The following is a 17,939-nucleotide window of genomic DNA, read 5'->3' as shown; positions in this document are numbered from 1 at the left end:
ACCCATTGCCAAAAAATATGCACCCTTCCCACCATTAGCAGCGCTGCAGAGCCCGTGCGAAGGCACTCCACCGAGTGTACGGCTCCGAGTCGGACGCCGTATGGGTGGACGCCGCCTGCACGGGAGACGTAGCAACCGCAGTCGTGGTGGACTCCTCTTCATCCGCCCTCCTCACACTACCTCTCCCCCCAGACACCGCCCCAGAGGCTGCAGAGAAAGCCGCCATCACCATTGTCATCAACCGCACGGAAGCCCGGTACATTTTAACGGACTCGAAAACTGCAATTCTATATTTTGCGCGAGGCCGAGCCCACGTCCCTGCTTTTGGCATACTGGGCTCGCCCAATGTATTCCCACCCCGCCATGTAGAGCTTATATGGGTGCCTGCGCACTCCGGGTATCCTGGAAACGAAACTATTCCGAAGACTATTCCAAAACGCTTCTAGAACATAATAAATGCTGGAAACACCAACAAAGTGTCGTTTTTGCACTCACCGGCGAACCTGTTTCCGGCCACCTCTGTGCTATATTGTACTAAATGAAACTTTCGTTAAGTCGTTTCCTTCTTCATCCATTTTATCCTACTTCCCTATCCAACCGTGCGATCATTTCGTGATGGATCCCACCTTGTTCGACTTGCAAGGCGCCATACCGATTATCGATTTGAAACTAATATCCTCTAGCGGAGTCGATGATATAAATGGCAGTATAACTCGGAAAGCCAAAAAGTATAGGTTTATCATCATGAAATGCAAATTCTCACAATTGTATCATCACGGTGTACTACTGAAGACTGGAAGATGGCTGTGGTCATACCAGTACAGAAATTTAGCCGGAGATAAACAGAATCCATCTAGCCATTGACCCATATCTTTGATATCACTAGAATGCAAAATAACGGTACATATATTTACACATCTTATTTTTCTGCAGGATAACAATTTCTTCTCTTTAACAGAGCATTGCTTCCGAAATTTTTTCTCTTGCGAAGTTCAATTACTTTCCTTCAATTACTACTTGCACTTCTATTTGGACTTCGCTTTTTTACCTGACCTTATATTTATTGGCTTTGCTGAAGCATTCGATATAGTTTATAACTCACTGCTATCACACAAACTAAGTGTGCTGAACATTGACCCTGCAGTTCTTAACTGGATAATAATAATAATAATAATAATAATAATAATTGGTTTTTGGTGGAATGGAAATGGCGCAGTATCTGTCTCATATATCGTTGGACACCTGAACCGCGCCGTAAGGGAAGGGATAAAGGAGGGAGTGAAAGAAGATAGGAACGAATAGGTCCGTAGTGGAGGGCTCCGGAATAATTTCGACCACCTGGGGATCTTTAACGTGCACTGACATCGCACAGCACACGGGCGCCTTAGCGTTTTTCCTCCATAAAAACGGAGCCGCCGCGGTCGGGTTCGAACCCGGGAACTCCGGATCAGTAGTCGAGCGCCCTAACCACTGAGCCACCGCGGCGGGGCATAACTGGATCTGTGGATTTTTTCTTTTTTCTTCTCGTGTTGAATATGTCAGCAGTAATGACGCTGATTTCTCTACTGTATCACTGGTTCTGAGGTTCCTCAATGAAGAGCACTTGACCCCCTTACCTTTTTTTTTCTTATACAACCTTTATCCTTAAAGATTCGAGACTGATTTATTTTCTTCTCTAGAAATGATTCCCCAGAACAGATGTTGGTGCGTATGTGTAGCGCCATCTTCTCGGGCTGGCCTGAGCTGTTTACGTTAATTGCTGTGGCAGCCACTGGATGACACTACATGGAAAAAAATACGCTGTCACTAGTCGTTTGCGCATTCTGCTATGAGTGAATGAGGAGAGATGGACGTCCACCTCGAACAGCGTGTAAACATAAAATTTTATGTGAAGCTTGGCAAGACAGCCACACAGATGTATGGGCTCCCTCGTGACGCTTACGGCAACGAGACATTATTGCGGGCGCGAGTTTTCGAGCGGCAGGAGGTTCGTTTCGAGGAGAACGTCGGTGGAAGACGACACAAGGCATGGGCGCCATTCAACCGCACGGAATGAAAACAACGTGGCTGGGATCAGAGAAATCGTAGAGCAAGACTGCACCATTACAGTCCGCATGCTATCAGATGCTCTCGACATTAGTAAGACAACATGCCACCAAATTTTGCGTGAGAAACTGGGGAAACGAAAGCTGAATGCTAGACTTGTGCCGCACTCTCTCACACAGGACCAGGACACGCGGTCATCAGTGAGCGCTTATTCTCCCCCCGAGGCAGAGAAGGATGCTGCATTCGTCGACAGCATTATTGCTGACGACGCACCATGGTGTTTTTAATACTATACTCAAACAAAGAGCCACCGCGCCAAATTACGGGCCACAAGCTCTCCGGCGTCGAGAAAGCTGCACCGATCGAAGACCAAAACAAATACGATGGTGATAGTTTTTTTCGATGCCAGAGGTGTCATACACCACTAGTTCGTCCGACAAGGGCAGACGGTGAATCAGGAATTTTATATCCGCGCGCTCCAACACATGCGTGATGCACTGTGACGCCGAAGCCTTCTCCACGATAACGCAAGGCCGCACATTGCTCTCAGCTTGACAGAATTTCTCGCCAAGCACAGCATTACTGTACTTCCCCATCCACCATACTCACCTGACCTCTCCCCATGCGATTTTTTCCCGTTTCCTCGTGTGAAGAGAGCCCTAAAAGGTCGCTGGGTGGGTAGCATCGAGACCCTTCAAGACGCCACGGCAAGGGAGCTGACAGCCCTGCCAAAGGAGCGTTTTCCAACTGTTTCGAAGACCTCAAGAAGCGTTGGGAGCTGTGTATGGGCTGCAAGGAAGACTATTTCGAAGGGGTGCTGCACAAATGATTTCACTGCTAAACGCATTTTTTAATGGACTCATGTCTCATGCTTTTCAGACAAAGGTTGTATATTGCTGTGAATTGCCGTTCCCCTTTGCAGTGTACTCTGTATCCTGAGAGTAAAATAAATAAATAATTATTCCTTGCCAAGGAGCATGCCCTGAGGAGGGGAGGGCGAATGAAAAAGAGAGCTAACTGCCCCCTCCCCCATTTTGAAAACTCGTTGTCTATGCCTGAAGGAGGAAATTTTATCTAACTCGGCAGATAGAAGTCTCTTACCAGGATGCGCTTCCGTATCCCTCCTACAACATTCTACCTGGACTCGTCTGGTTTGGCGCTTTTTCCCGCCTAAGCATTTTTCCGCAAACCCGAATTTATACACCACTTTTGGTTGTATTGACGCTGCTTCACTTTGGTTGAGCCACAGGTCTCTTTGTTCCACGGTTCATTTGGTTGAGCCACAGGTCTCTTTGTTCCACGGTTCAAACTTTCTTGCTGGAACCTCATGGACTTTATTGCTAAACCTTGTAATATTTTCTTCCTGTAATATCATTCCGGTGTCAGTTTAATTTATCTTTTTATTTTTTTATCGGACTTAATTTTTTTAAGTTCATGCCATACTTGAATTAGAACCCACCGGTGTTCCACGCTCACTTTCCTTTCGTCTGCCTTCATTCCTTTGTTTTTTAATTGCTATGATTTTCCCTATATGCCTCGTAAATACACAGATGAATATCGATCTATGACTGCCGATTCTTGGCCGATGCCCCAGTGTGGGTATGTGCCATCTTTTGCTAGGCAAACAACCTGTGAGTCGCCGCCTGTGTCTTGGACAATCCCCCGCAGTGTGTGTGCGCCATCATCTTCCTGAGAACAACGACCACTACTTCTCTGAAGTCTCGCACGAGCCAGCAGCGAGAGGCGACAACAAAGAAGAAGACCAGATCCCTTCCAGCCTCCGATGAGGCCTTCCGTTTGAGGCCTTCCTTCCTTCCTCCGATCAGCCATGTCCATCAACCCCCTCCAGCCACAAGGCCAGCCCGCGGCCGGTGCCGCACGTCCTGCTGGCGTGCCGCAGGGCTTGCTTCCGACCCAGGTGACCTCCGGGCAATTCGGGCCGTTCTACGCGGCGGCGCCGCAGCTGGGACCAGTGGCTGGTGTGCAGCAGCTCCCGGGCGCCGCACTGCCTGGACAGCGACTGGCCGCCCCTTTGCAGCAGCCGTATTTGTTGCCACAGCAGCAGCAGCAGCAGCAGCAGCAGCAGCCATCGCAGCTGCAGTTCCAGCAACAGCCGCTTCAACAGCAACAGCCGCTTCAACAGCAACAGCTGCAGTTTCCGCAACAGCAACTTCAACAGCAACAACTACAGCAGCAACAACTGCAACAGCTGCAGCTTCAGCAGCAGCAGCTGCAGCAGCAGCAGCAACAGCCCGCCACGTTCCAGATCCCACCTGGCGCTACTTATCCTGGAGCGCCGCCGCCGATCGCCTATCCAGGAGCACCAGGAGGTAAAATATCAAAGATATTAAACTAGAACGAAGGCGTCGGGTTGTAAGGGGGTTCAGAATAGGAGGCGTGTCTGCAGGCACCATATTGTTCAGAGTGACGCGCCATGTCTTCGCTCTTTCAAAAGATTCGGTTAGTGACCACATTAGCCTTTGTACCTGCCTTGTAACCATGGCTCAGGGTTCCTTTTACACTGCCTACTGACGGTGTCGTAATCCGCGGCCCAGGGGTCACGTGACGTCTCAGTTCCTCTCCGAGACGCTTGCGGTTGAGCCGCGAGTGCAGCATGGTGAAATACAATGCGAATGCTTAATCTTGCTATCGCTACTTGTAATTGTGAAGCTCGGAGGAGTGGCGATAAACGCTTCAATCATGCGTGTGCGTTTCATCCCTGCGCAAGGCAGGCGCGGACCTCGCAAAGCAGATGTGGGACGTCACGTGACACCTGGTCCGCTGGCCAATGGTCCGTCTGGGGAACCGACCTTAACCGACGCGTAGTGCCGAAGCGAGTCGTCTGCGGTGACTGCTTTTAATACTCTGGCATTAGAAGGGTCTGTGCAAGCGAACACTGCGACAGCCGCCACGCCTGGCGCCTGGCATAACGAACCTCAGTGTGCCACCTCGTATAAAACGAACTTTACTGTGTTAACCTCGTGTAGAACGAATCTAAGTATGCCTCCGCGGATATACCAAATTTTCGTGTTTTAACCTCTGATGTAACGAACCTAACTGCACCATCTCGGATAAAATGAACTTAGTGTGTCGACCTCGGATATGCTAACGCATTGAACCGATACAGCAGAGATCGCCTAAGAGTTTTTTCGGGCCGACGCCAGCTGTTTTGTACTCAGTTTTAAGTGGCTGGGCTATATAGATTTCCACGTGAAAATACACGCATTCTTAAAGTTGGTATTACGTGCTTGACCTCTGAAGCACTTGAGGAAGATTCGCTTTGTTTGTTTGCATTTCGTCAAAAAACCTACGTAATGTGCTCGCGAAGTGTTGAAATGGTCGATTTCGGCCCTTCTGCATTTTAGTAACGCTCTCGGAAATAACTCTTGCTTCAACGTGAGCTGATCAGTCGAGATGATAGTGATAGTTACTGCTTCTATCCTAAGCGGAACGCAAGCAACTGTGCTGTCGGTATTCCTCGTTCGTGTATATCTCAAGGTGGGGCTATACGCGGCGCTTTAACGACAGTGTGATTCTGGAAAGAAAAATTATGGCAGAAATTCCCGCATGTATGAGACCACAAGTGTGGTCCCAGTGTATACCTCACTGCCAATGCACGTACAGTCGCGAGCAATATGAGAGGGAACAATCTGTGGAGCGAAAATCCGAAGTTTCTGGTTATTTCCTCGGTAAATTTGAGAATGCCTTCTACAGTAGCGCTGCTCGTGCTTTGCTCACCCTTGCACATAACAGTGGTATCAATCGTATGAACCGGTTGTGGTACTGACCGGCGGCAAAGTAATGGAAGTCAGCAACACTGGACAGCGAAAACTCCCTCACCATGGCGCGCCGGCCCATTTCGGGGAAGCAATCAGGTGCAGTGTTGGAGACTTCTGGAGTAAGGATAAAGACGCAGCAGATAAATAACCAACACGGGAGGATTATGCTAAGACGAACGCAGTGACATCTTTGACGACATCATTCACCTATACTACAAAGTGAGGGAAACATCGCTCTGGAGTACATGATTTAACAACCGCGGGGAGTTCAGATTCAGGCTTATAACTAGGATATTAGTAGCGCAGACAGTTTTCAACCTTGGAACGCCATAACCTGCCCCAGAGCGAATGAGGTGCATTTGACCAGGTACGTATATCCGGGCGCATTCTTATGCCCTCTGCTGAGTTGATGGTCTCTTTGCGTCTCGATTCATGTTCACGCGCTTACGTAGCATCGAGGGGAATGAAACGCCGTAATGGGCATCATGGAGGACTACACAGCCCTTGTTTGTATATTTTGCATACCTTCAATTGCGCACACATTGTGCGAAGAGTGGACAGGCTACTACAGTTACGAAAAAAAAGATAAAAGCGTAATGTGCTGAAGCATGCGCTAGAACTTCTGAAAAAAGGGCACTAGTGGCTGAAGCCAAAGCAGGCGCCTTTGCTACCTGTCACACCCTGTGCATTGGTCGTTGCAGTGCAGCAGGCACTGCCCGGTGCGGCACCCCTGGCGCCTCAGGTGCCCTTCGCACCCCAACAGCAAGCGCCCTTCGCGGGCGTCCCGCTACAGGCCCCTCCACCCGGCACCGCACCAGGTGTGCCCTTGCCCCCGCAGGGCATCGGGCTGCCCGGGGCGCCGTACCAGACAGCACCCCTGGCTCCGGGTTACATCGGCCAGCAGCCCTTGGGGACCATTCCTCAAGCGGGTGTGGCACAGCCGGCCTTGCCAGTGAACGCCCTGGCCGGACTGGACCCCGGTACGGAGCGCGTCATTGTCTGTAAAACTGGGCAAGCGATGATTGCTGAATATCTTTCGCAGCACTAGAGACACAGGAGACAGGACTCGGATGCAACAACACGAGGAAACGTGAACATTGAAGCAGCTGAAGTCTAAATGAGGGGGGGGGGGGATGAATACGTGACGATGTTGGCCTGTGTAGAAATGACACGTACCCACAACGTGAGTTAGGCCAAAGTTTGCTGCAAAGCCCACAAAAACAGACGGAGTTCCTACCGTCACTGAAGTCGTACTATTATAAAAATCTGCTCACCTGTCTTACCGGCTTCTTTCTCCTCGATCATCAACAAGTGTCAATTTCGAACATTAATATAGTTCCCGGTCTGCATACGCGTCCTGTGCCTTGTTTCTATAGCGTCGAAAAATCTTCAAGCTCACCCCAACTACCCTGTGCGCAACTTTTGCCATGTTTGAGCACCGATGGGGTGAGGTACGAGACAAGTGCAAGATATCTATGCGTGGCAGCATGGCGCTGAGGGCTGCGAGAAACAGGTATGAATAGCGCTGTGAAGGAGGGTGTTCTCGCCATTCAAAAGTGGTGAGGTCGGCCCTGAGCCCCACGCATACATCGTGTTTGTTGCACAACTTTTCTGCGTTTACGTCCCTTCTCCGGGTGCCTAAAAGCGACCTCCTGAAGTGGTTTGGTGAGAAAATGGGGTTTTGTTCGAGTGTGCACTTATATACCGATTTTCCATTCGTACACTGCGATGTGCAGTCCAAGGGAGACGAGGCTACAGTAACCGGTTAAAGCAGCCGAACAGCAACGTCCTTGACAATACGTATCCGAATTTGTGTTTAGGACACTCATCAGGGAATGCTTGTGTTCTCTGAAACGTGTGTTATGCACGTCCCGTTTGTACAGTATATTCGTGCCCAGATGTCACTGCCTGCAAAGGTAGCTCGCTTCGATAAGCATTCGTGAACACTTCTCTGCAGAGCGAGAGCGTTACTTAAACAGGAGCCACGCGCCAACACAATAGCAGTTTTAATCCCCTTCTAATGACCCGGATTGAAATTCTGCGGGGTATCTAACTTCTGTACTCGTAAAGAGGTTCAACACATGTGGTGCGTTACCAATTGAGAACCTCAAATAACTGCAACAACTTATTACCAGGGCCCTCGGGGACGTGCATGTTACGTCTCTTTTTTCGTACCCCGCGCCACCGCCACATCCAGTCCGGCCGTGGCACGTGACAAGCTGGTCACGTGACATGCTGGTCGAAGGATCACATACGCTGGTAGACGCAAATGCAAGCACTGCTCTTGGGTTTCGGTTCGGGCAGTGAAAACTGGCCATGTTCTTTTCCCGGCAGTTCGGACGAGAATGGAGTTTTTGAAAATCTAAAAATCGGAATAGATATCAGCAATGTCGAGCTACAAATCTCAGTATAAACGAGCAGCCCAACCTTAATGCTTAAAAAGTTAAATTTAGCTATAAGGCTTGCAATTAACACGTCCATGGTGTTTTCTGGTGGCCACCACAGGCGACAATATCGCAGCGAAGTATACGCTGTTTTAGCTCACGAGACACTTTTAAAAATGTATAATATATTTTGGTGAAGCACGCTGTATGTCCACTATTAGAAGGGCCGGCAACGAAGGCCTTGACGCAGGCCTACAGCTGTAGAATCTGAAGTTATTAGTGTTTCAAGAAATCTTTCTTAAAGCTATGTCGTTTGAGGATTACCTCTTAAGATGCCTACTGATATACTCGTGGTGCAACACTGATTAACCTTTTTTTTCTGCCTTCCCGTCATGAAGGGAGCCTCACCGTGGACAACATCTTACAAGTCCTGTCACAAAGAGGTAATATTGCACCATCACAATACACCGTCGCATTTCGATGTTTTAAATTGAACAGTGCCGGAAATGTGTTCGAAACATGCCCATTTCAAATCAATAGAACCCCGATCGCTATGAGGGGCTGGTACACAGCATTGTGCGGACAACCGTATTGTATACGTGTTTGCGCACTTCGATCTTTTCCGGCCATATTCGGCGCCACAACATCGGTGTTCGCCGTTTTTCCGTGGCCGCCAAAATAAACCAATTCAGGGCCGCAACGGATGCGTGGGAGAAGGAAGCTTAGCGGTGAACGCCATTCTTGACACGCCTACAATCGCCAAGACAGTGACACGTCATCGTACGTAGTGAGCACTGGGAAGCAGGTGGTCACGGGCGATACTGGCAGACCACACGCGCACAGCGACAAAGTAGCGCAGTGACGTCATCCGCTGTTACGGTTAGTGGCACGCGGCCGCTTGCTGCTGCGCCTTCCAGTGGGCTGCAATGTGTCGAGCAGAAAGTCCAGCAGCAGTCTTGAATGCAGTCGTCCTACCTCGACAGAATTAGCCTCTGCTGACTCCAATTCGAGATTAGCCCTTTTTTGTGTGTTCCATTCACCACCATCCACAGTCGCGGCTAACGGCATGCCGCCGGCGCCCTCTGCTCGATGGTTGCGCTTATGTTAAGCGCAGCGACACTGAACTGACGCTTGCCAGTATTTACCTCCACTAACAATCAAGGCTACATTGTATTCCCTCGATCTTGCACTGGACACAAATCTATGTCTTGGTTACTCTTAACTGACCGCATGTGTAATTCAAACGCAGCCCGTTAAATCGCGCACGACGAAGACAGAGTGCTGTATGGTCGCGTGCACTGCGCAGGCATCGACTGGCGTCGCATCATCGAAGACCCGAGCTACGCTCCCAACCTGTTCGCCTCCCAACTCGAGAGCGAAGAGACGGCCTCCGAAGAGGAGAAGAGTGACGAAGAAGGTGAGGCCTCTGCAGCGGAGAAGCTGCTGCCAAATGGAGGGTGGCATAGCTGAGAAAGTGGGTTCCGGGTTGTCCACTCGTCTGGATCTCACTATCGGGGAACTGCCTCTGTGGTGGTCACCAAGCGTGCACTGCCGCTGTTCCAATCGGGTACATTTATGAAAACTGGTCACCGTTGTCACTGAACCGGTTGCGGTAGACACTGAGTAGTTGATTGGCTAATGACTAAGCACATTCAAAGCGCATCGCTGCTGCGCACACTAATTCATGTTGGAAAGAAGCACCAACACACGAGAATTCGCACCCCAGCCGCCACTGAAGCTTAGTTCCCACTGATTATTTCTCTTTCGCGCGCTGAGCTGCGGCAACTGTATTCCCGCAAACTTCCTAAGCTCATCTGCTTATCTGACTCTCTGCGCTGCCTCCTGCCAACTTTGCCTTGTTTTGCAATCCACTCGGTTACCCTTAACGACCATCAGATATCTTGCCATCGCAATACGCACCCAACCCAAGCCTGTTTGTTTCTTCCTGATCTGGACTAGCATGCCCTTAACCCGCGTTCGTTCCCTGACTCACCCTGCCCTATTCCTGTAGAGGTATAATTTTCTTTTCTGCAGCTCGCTGCGTTCCCCGCCATTTGCCGATGTCGATGTCACAGTGGTGCATCTCACGCAAGCAGATGGGTTGACTTAATTTATCTAAATTTTCTTGCCTCTTTTCGGTGGTTTTAAGGGACACTGAATTGAAATGAGAAATTCGAGCCGCCATTTGCAGGTAGACGTGATGCTGATGTGATGCATTGTTGTCTCCTATTTTCCGAAAGCGGCTCCGACGAGGAAGAAGGCACGTGTGCACTTCTTATTTGAATACCCCTGAATGCACGCGGAATATGACGGAAAGAACCTTCACTAAACGCAAGCAATTCGCTACGAGCAACATTCCAGGTCACTTGTCTTCTTTTCTAAAGCGATGGAAGTTGCTCCCCGAATGTCCTTTACTTCTTTTTCCCAATTTTTCTAACAACATTATCTTTTTTATTCTGTTTTTGTCTGCTTGAGCCATCTTAGTTTGTTATTTTCCCGACGAATGGCAGCTGATTTAAGGAAGAACCTGATTTCGCTTTTACAAATGACGTAAAATCAGTCGGTGAGACCTACTTTTGTCGCTTGCTGCCATCAAACTCCCTCATTTGTCGCTACCACTTCCGACAATTGCGAGTAAGTGTCCGCCAAATGTTAGCGGATTAATTTGTACTGTCACAGAACGTTGGTTTGCTGCTGCTTTATTCATTTTTCGCCGGTGCTGTTGCTTCTCCACCAGGTGGCGACAAGCATCCGGAGGCATTTGGTGCTGGCGAAGCTGCTGCCTCCACAGGAGCCAAGGGTTAGTTCGAAACTTTGAAATTATAGAATTACTGCACCAGCACATATCCCTAATCTTTGAATTACTCTGACGGCGTACATGGGGAAAGGAGACAAAAGATTAAGAAAAACGACACATAAGAGACTTATTTCCGGAGGGATTGGAAGAATTTTGATGGAGGCAAAATTCTAGAGGCCCGTATACTGTGCGATGCCAGTGCACGTTAAGGAGCCCCAAGTTTTTGAAATTTCCGAAGCTCTTCACTACGGCGTTCCTCGTAGCCTCAGTCATTTTGGGACGTTAAATCCCCATAAACCGTAAACCATTCCTCGAGGCAACCGTGGCTTGGCTAATTGGCGCAGAAACGCCACTTTCAAAGCGCAGTAAAATTTATTTCTTTTCTGGGTGTATGAAGTCAACAAGACGCCTATTTTCCGCTGCTCACTATATCTGATATTTGTTCGTGAACTACGGATACAGAAAAACACTATTAGTAAGAGCATCACCGCTAGCGTGATGGCGTACTATATACTCCTCGTCAATTTCGTAACGTTGGCTTCGAGTAGCGCATTTAAAATAGGTGTTTGTGCTGTCAACCAAGTCAACACAATCAAGCTGACCGAAGGGCACAATTGCTGCCAAGATCAATAATCGCCTGTGAAAGCGTTTGTACAAAAACATTAGCAATGATGTCAGTCATGCTCGAAGGGTAGAGTGATGATACAAGACGGCCTCAACAAAAGGACTCTCGTGATAGAGAGGACTCTCAGTGGAAGCAGATCTACGAATAATGAAAAAACGTTTACATGTCCATATATAACGGCTTGCAGTGCCGCAGCACAAACCACAGCTCCCGTTTTCGAACCTCACAACGGGAATGACTCTGTTGCTGTCGTTTATGCATGAATATATGTTCCGTCCAAGCTTTTGGCATACTGTGCTCGCCCGATGCACCCCCACCCCGCCATGTAGAGCTTATATGGGTGCCTGCGCACTCCGGGAATCCCGGAAACGAGGCCGCCGTCCTTTTAGCCCGAGGTTCCTTAAACCGGGTTCAGGTGGCCTCGGATCGGGAATTCGCGAGGGAGCGAATGCACTCGTTCAGCGAGATGACGAAGGCCTACAGAGCCCCGCGCCAGCTCTATCCCCTGCCCCACCCCTCCCTAGATAAAAAAAACGCAACACTCTGGTGCAGACTACAGGCACACACAATGCCCTCACCGCTGACCCTAGACCACTATCATCCCTCCTTCCCCACTCCTGCCTGCACCTTGTGCCCAGAACCATTCGCCTCTTCCCTCCACATCCTCTCCCTCTGCCCGGCGGACCCTCCCCCATGCGGCCTAGAGGACCTCAAGCCCTGGGAGGACTGGGAAACCCTGCTGCGCTCGGAGGACCCGGCCGTGCAGACAATCGCCACCGGCCGGGCTGCCAGTGTTATGGACCTTAGGGACATAAACACTTGAGTGCAGTGGGGTCGTGCTGAGACCCAGGGGCGTGCCCGACTCCCTTTCCAACAATAAATTTTTTTCTCTCTCTCTCTCTAATCTTGTCATCGCAAATTTGGGCCCTCGCAGTATTCAGCAGATTTGAAACCAGCACATCAAGCGTTCAATATTCGCAGTACGCAGGGATCATTTGGTCACAGGGGTTTATTATCTTGTACGCATGCCAGGGTTGCACAAGCAAACTCGCTTCGGATCAGAAGGCACAAATTGCAACCGGACAAATTCACAGGAATTCTTCATGGCATACACCACCGAGTTTGAAGTGGGCTCGCTGGTGTGCAGTATAGGGATACCACCAACCTAAGCGTTTATCAGTCACGTTTATACGGAGCTAATCAGAACTGCGTAGCAAAGTGGCCAACAAACCAGAGAGCATGCTAGCGTCACCGCTGACTCTCCGTCACGCTGATTTTACTCTGCCGCCCTGTCGTTCCATTCCTCCCTCCTGCAGGCTCAGTTCGTTTCATTTCCCTTCCACCCTTCTGGCGTGATATGTTTGCGTAGTCGAAACGCCTGTGTACGTCATAACTAAAGTCTACCCGATACTGGCCTCAGTGGAGCTTGAAAGGAGGTTTTTAATGCGAGAACATGAGGAAAAGGCACTGACGGACACAACTGTCCGGCGTCGGCATTTATGTCAACCCTGAACCTGTCAAACGTGGCAGGTGCCGTTTAGAGTTCGCGCTTCCCTCTGCCTCCTGCTATAAGAGCGGCTAGAACGAAACACTGGCTATAATGAAGCACCGGCTATAATGAAATGCCGGCTCTAATGAAACACCAGCGATGGCAAATTGGCAAGGACAATTTAATGACAGGTTATAGTGATTGGGTTTTAATGAAGATATTGACTTGGAGAAGATACAAGTAGCGGTAGCGGTCCTCCTGGTACAGTTCTTTCTCCAGTCTGCAGAACGATAGCCCAAAGGAAGAAAAGGTAAATAAAACGCTCTCGCATTTCCTCCACATGAATCCAATGGGCCTCCCCTCTCAATTTTTTTGCATACCTTTTACGTCCCATAACCACTGGGGACAGATTAGTGAGTGTGGTTTGGCGCTGACAGAAAGTAAACCTGAGTGCTTCCGTATACCCTTATGTGACAGCGCACTGCGCGTTTCCGGAGGGCCGCTATCTCCGGCAGCATCTTCCTTTTATGGCACCCCGGAGGCGCTTGAGCAATAGAGTGTATGGCGCCGGGAATCGTCGGGTGTCGGTGGCTAATGCTCATTAGAGGTCCAAATGCCGACAACCTGGCCCTCATCTTCACTCCCACGCTGACAGGCTGGTGTGCCCAAGCTTACATGCCGCTGCGTTGGCGCCGGAGTCTTCGTCGGCAGGAACAGAGGGACTGCTGAGTTGACCTTGTTCGTTTCCTGAGTCTCAGCTTCTCCCCAGTGGCTTGGGCGCTTGATTTGCAGAGGAGTGACTGCCCAGCGGTGTCGTCTCGGGTTTTTCTCGTCACCCCACTGACGAGCTTTCCTCGTTTCTTCCCTTGCATTCGGGCGATCCCTCCTTCCAGGCTGCAGCGTCTCCCCCGCTGTCCTCATAGCGCCGCTACCTGCGGCGTTCCCAGTCTGCACAGGACATCCCGTCGGCTTGGGTCTCTTTCCCCTTCTGCCTGCGCCCCTGTCACTTTTGCAGGACCAGTTGAATGACTGTCGGCGTGCGAATAAAAATGAGGGCCAGGCTGTCGGCATTCGGATCCCAAATGAACAATGGCCTCCGACACCCGACGATACCTGGTGCCATAGTGTCTCTGTCAGGCGACTCCGGGATCCCACAAGGGGAAGATGCCGCCGGAGATAGCGAGCCTCCGGAGACACGCTGCGGTCTGTCACACTTAGCACGCATTGGTGTTGCGCATCGGTGTACTGAACTGATGACATGCAGCACAAGCGTGGAATTTTAAGTCCTCGTTTTCTCTATTCTTCTATTACATAAGGTGAAGGAGGCCTCGAAGGTAAGAACGTATAAATATATTCGTTCTTATTACCGGCCCCACGGCTTTAATGCCTCCCTGACGCATGATAGCGTTAGTAGCTTATCTACCAATTCACCTTTTCACGTCCACCAGGGCCAGCTGGCTTTTGGCCGGCGGGGAGAACGTGGAGCATGTTTTGTGCCTCAACCCTCTCCTGTTGGAAACTGTTGCCCACAGCCTAGTGCCCAATATAACGAAACGCTGGGACCTCTCTTTTGAAAAGCACACAATTAGCGGCCACCTCGCTGGCATATTTATCAACCGCTACTGTCTTTTGCCATGCATCGATACTAAGGACAGCTTTTGTCGCCTACTGGAAGGATTTAAACTAATCTTTGTCGCGCCCGGAGGTATTGCCAGAGCACGAACAATTTACTAACGCGGTTCGCATGGTGGGCTATGAAGGCAAACAAATCGGTTGTTTCAGTCGTATTCATCTCGGGTTCCTGCACATGAAATCAGAGGAATCGAATCATAGTATTTCTGATGGTAATGCAACCAGCCACAACTTTCGCATGGTAACTTAACGACACAGAGGAAAGCGACGATTTTATTAACAGAGCGGGCGTGTGCGACATCAAAATCTTGCACACATCAGCACGGTCGACACAGCCGTGCATAAAAAAAAATAAACAGTAGAATCCACGTCCGATTGAAGATGCGCGCTGGGCAACCCAATGCTGCCGCCAAGTTGTTCGTACGGAAGATTAGACACGCGTTGAGGTTCGCGAAACTGTGATTCCAGCAGGCACATTGCACAGCATTACGCTCTCATTTATTTGCTGACCCAAAACGCTTGTAGGCCAACCTCCTATGTTTCGCGCCTGAAAGAGCAGACGCTGTAAGATACGATCATGTAAGAGTTGCTTGACCAAACCACGAACGCTTCTGATCGGTTTCTCATAGCACTACGACCTTGTAAGTGCACCCCACAGCATTCTTGGGCTGTCCGCGTAAATGCCATGAAGCGCGACACGGTGAAGATTTGGTGCAATCGCCCCCTACAAGAATAATAATGCCGGTTATCACTGAATGAATCTCTCGATTTGGGTGTTCGAGTGTCTGAATGCTTTAAAAAACTGTAAACATTCCGGGCGGCAATTATAGCAAAAAACAAAGATCTTTTATTCCTATAGTTCAGCCTGAATGACAATGCCAGTTGCCATCGCGAAACCCAGGAGCATAGGCGATGTCTCATTTTTTGTAGTTTTTAATCAATGGGAGATTAGTAAAAGCAGACGAAAAAACAACCACATGCCGCCGGTGGGATCCAAACCCACGACATCCAAATTTCGCGGAGGACTTCCGTCCTGATCGTTTGGAGGAGTTCCTACGTGGCACTCGCGATAACACAGGCTGTACTATCAAGAGCAGTATGAGCAGGAACACGGTAGCGCCTGCCCGATCAGTCTCGAAGCCAACTTGTAGCGATACCTCGTGGCCGCTTTCGGGAACAGATTGCAAAGGGAGGTGCGTCCTTCCATTTATCGGAAGCAGGCAACGCAGCAGAACCCTTTCCACAGTGTTTCGAAAAGCGGCCGCCGTGCATCGCCACAGGAAGGGCTTGAGGCTGGCTGCCACGCGTTCCTGTTTTCCTGCTCATACTGCTCGTGGCAGTACTACGTCCGCCGCTATGGCGAGGGTGGCGCTGGTGAACACTCCCAAGGTTAGCTTACCCTTCAATTAAACACCCCCGATAACAGCAGATTGGACCACCGTCGCCGTAGCTCAAGTGGTAGAGCACCACACGCGAAATTCGGAGGTCATTTTACGCTCTATAACATTTCATAATGGCAATATTTTAACTGTTTTTCTTAATGTCTCTTCATAGCCGACTGCTTTCATAGCCAAGAAACGAAAAGATTTATTCAGGTTCAGGCAGAGAGGTCTCGGCCTAAGGCATGATCAGCGAACACCCCTGTCACAAATTTGTCTCACACAAACGGTGGCAATATTTTCCGCAAATTTTATGAAGTATGGCTAGTTTTGGAAAGATACAGGCGTACACAAACGCAAACATGAAAGAAAATGTATGAGCAATAGTCGCCGCATGGACCACTCATTCAGTCATAATGAGAAAATCCCTAACGGAGAAAAAAAAAAGAGTTTGGTACACCCGCACGTGATAACCGGTTGAAAGAAATACAGCAAGAATTTTCCAGGCCTCCGCAGTGAAAAGACGTGGGGGATATTCGGTTTTATAATTTCGGTTTTAATGCGCGAGGGTACGTTAAATATAGGTAGCAATGAAGGCAGCGAGATATTTTAGTTTATGACTGGAACCAAATGAGGCTTTTGTAAAGGGCTGCGGGCAGTCAGGCCGCCTAGTTTTTGCTCAGTTGTGCTGCTCTTGAATTTCAAGCAAGTGTTATACTGTCGAAATTGGCATTAAACTCTTAAACTCATGAAGATAAAAGTCACAATGCTGAACCCAATGTTCTAAACTCAATCACTAGACGTACATCGAAGTTATTTTGCCTGCGTATTGATATAATGTCTTCAAGGAAATCGCGCAACGCAGGCTTATCACATGGTATCTGAAATTATCGGCAAGCTGGGCCGTCGACATGCGACAAATATAACAGAAAAAATAAGACCACACTAAAATTAAGAGGGCAAAGTTCACAGAACGTACACAATCAACACACGAGGGCCGAAGAAAACATATATTTGGCGCGGTCGAGGTGCCCACCGAGATTGAGACAGTTACTCCGTCTTTGAATTCCTCATGACGTGTTTGTTGTTTAGTTAAAGACTAGACAGAGAAGACTTCAGTGGCTGATGAATGTTAACATTTCTGGGGGCATAAATCTACTAGTGTCATTATCATGAGGTGGCCGCAGCTTGGTAGAAGAAGTTTATTTTTAAACGCTCTAGATACAAATGAAAGACCAGAAATAGAAGAGAGCCGCTTGCAACAAAGTAAAGGTTTTATGAAATTTTAAGGTGGACGCCTTTAATGGCTCATACTCGCAGCCATGACACCTGTCCGCTCGATGTCACGCTCTTCAGCAACTCGATATGAAAAAAATCTTTGTGCACAATGGGACTCGAACCACCATCCTCCCTTCAGCAGCCAAGTGTGCTAACGACTACGCTACTTCCTTCTTACTTTTTTTTATTGTCGACTACGCTACATGCTGCCAACGCGTATGTACTTCTCCTTGTCTAATACGCTAGAGAGTATTTGCGGAAAGGCGTCGAATAAGACGGATGCCTCCTAAATGCCTTCCAGTGTCTCTAGCATTCAAGATTCACAAAAAAGTGTGTACTTAATCAACATCTTAACCACACATCAGTGACACAAGCAGCAACACCGCTCTAAAGGCTTTCGCCCCACCGAAATTTAGGTCAACAAAGTGCCCCCCCCCCCCCTGATTTTTAAATAAATCTAGATGCCCCTCTAACGTCGATGCGGCCAGCGTGGTTCAAAACCCACCTTTGTAGCTTCGCTTACGATGAAG

The 17,939-nt window shown here is 49.2% G+C and overlaps 1 protein-coding gene across 1 annotated transcript; it reads left to right on the top strand.

Moving 5' to 3' along the window:
• The first annotated feature begins 3,874 nt into the window (after nt 1-3,874).
• Nucleotides 3,875-14,149, top strand: LOC144119906 (uncharacterized). The gene is made up of 6 exons (XM_077652412.1): nt 3,875-4,376; nt 6,527-6,805; nt 8,608-8,652; nt 9,516-9,626; nt 10,947-11,009; nt 14,136-14,149. Exons 1-6 carry the CDS (start codon nt 3,875-3,877, stop codon nt 14,147-14,149), a joined length of 1,014 nt encoding a protein of 337 aa, XP_077508538.1.
• The last annotated feature ends 3,790 nt before the right edge of the window (nt 14,150-17,939 follow it).

This window comes from Amblyomma americanum, chromosome 2 (genome assembly GCF_052857255.1).
Source record: "Amblyomma americanum isolate KBUSLIRL-KWMA chromosome 2, ASM5285725v1, whole genome shotgun sequence".
Classification (NCBI taxonomy): Eukaryota; Metazoa; Arthropoda; class Arachnida; order Ixodida; family Ixodidae; genus Amblyomma; species Amblyomma americanum.
The sequence above is the reverse complement of the archived record's forward strand: the minus strand, read 5'-3'. Positions and strand labels throughout refer to the sequence as shown.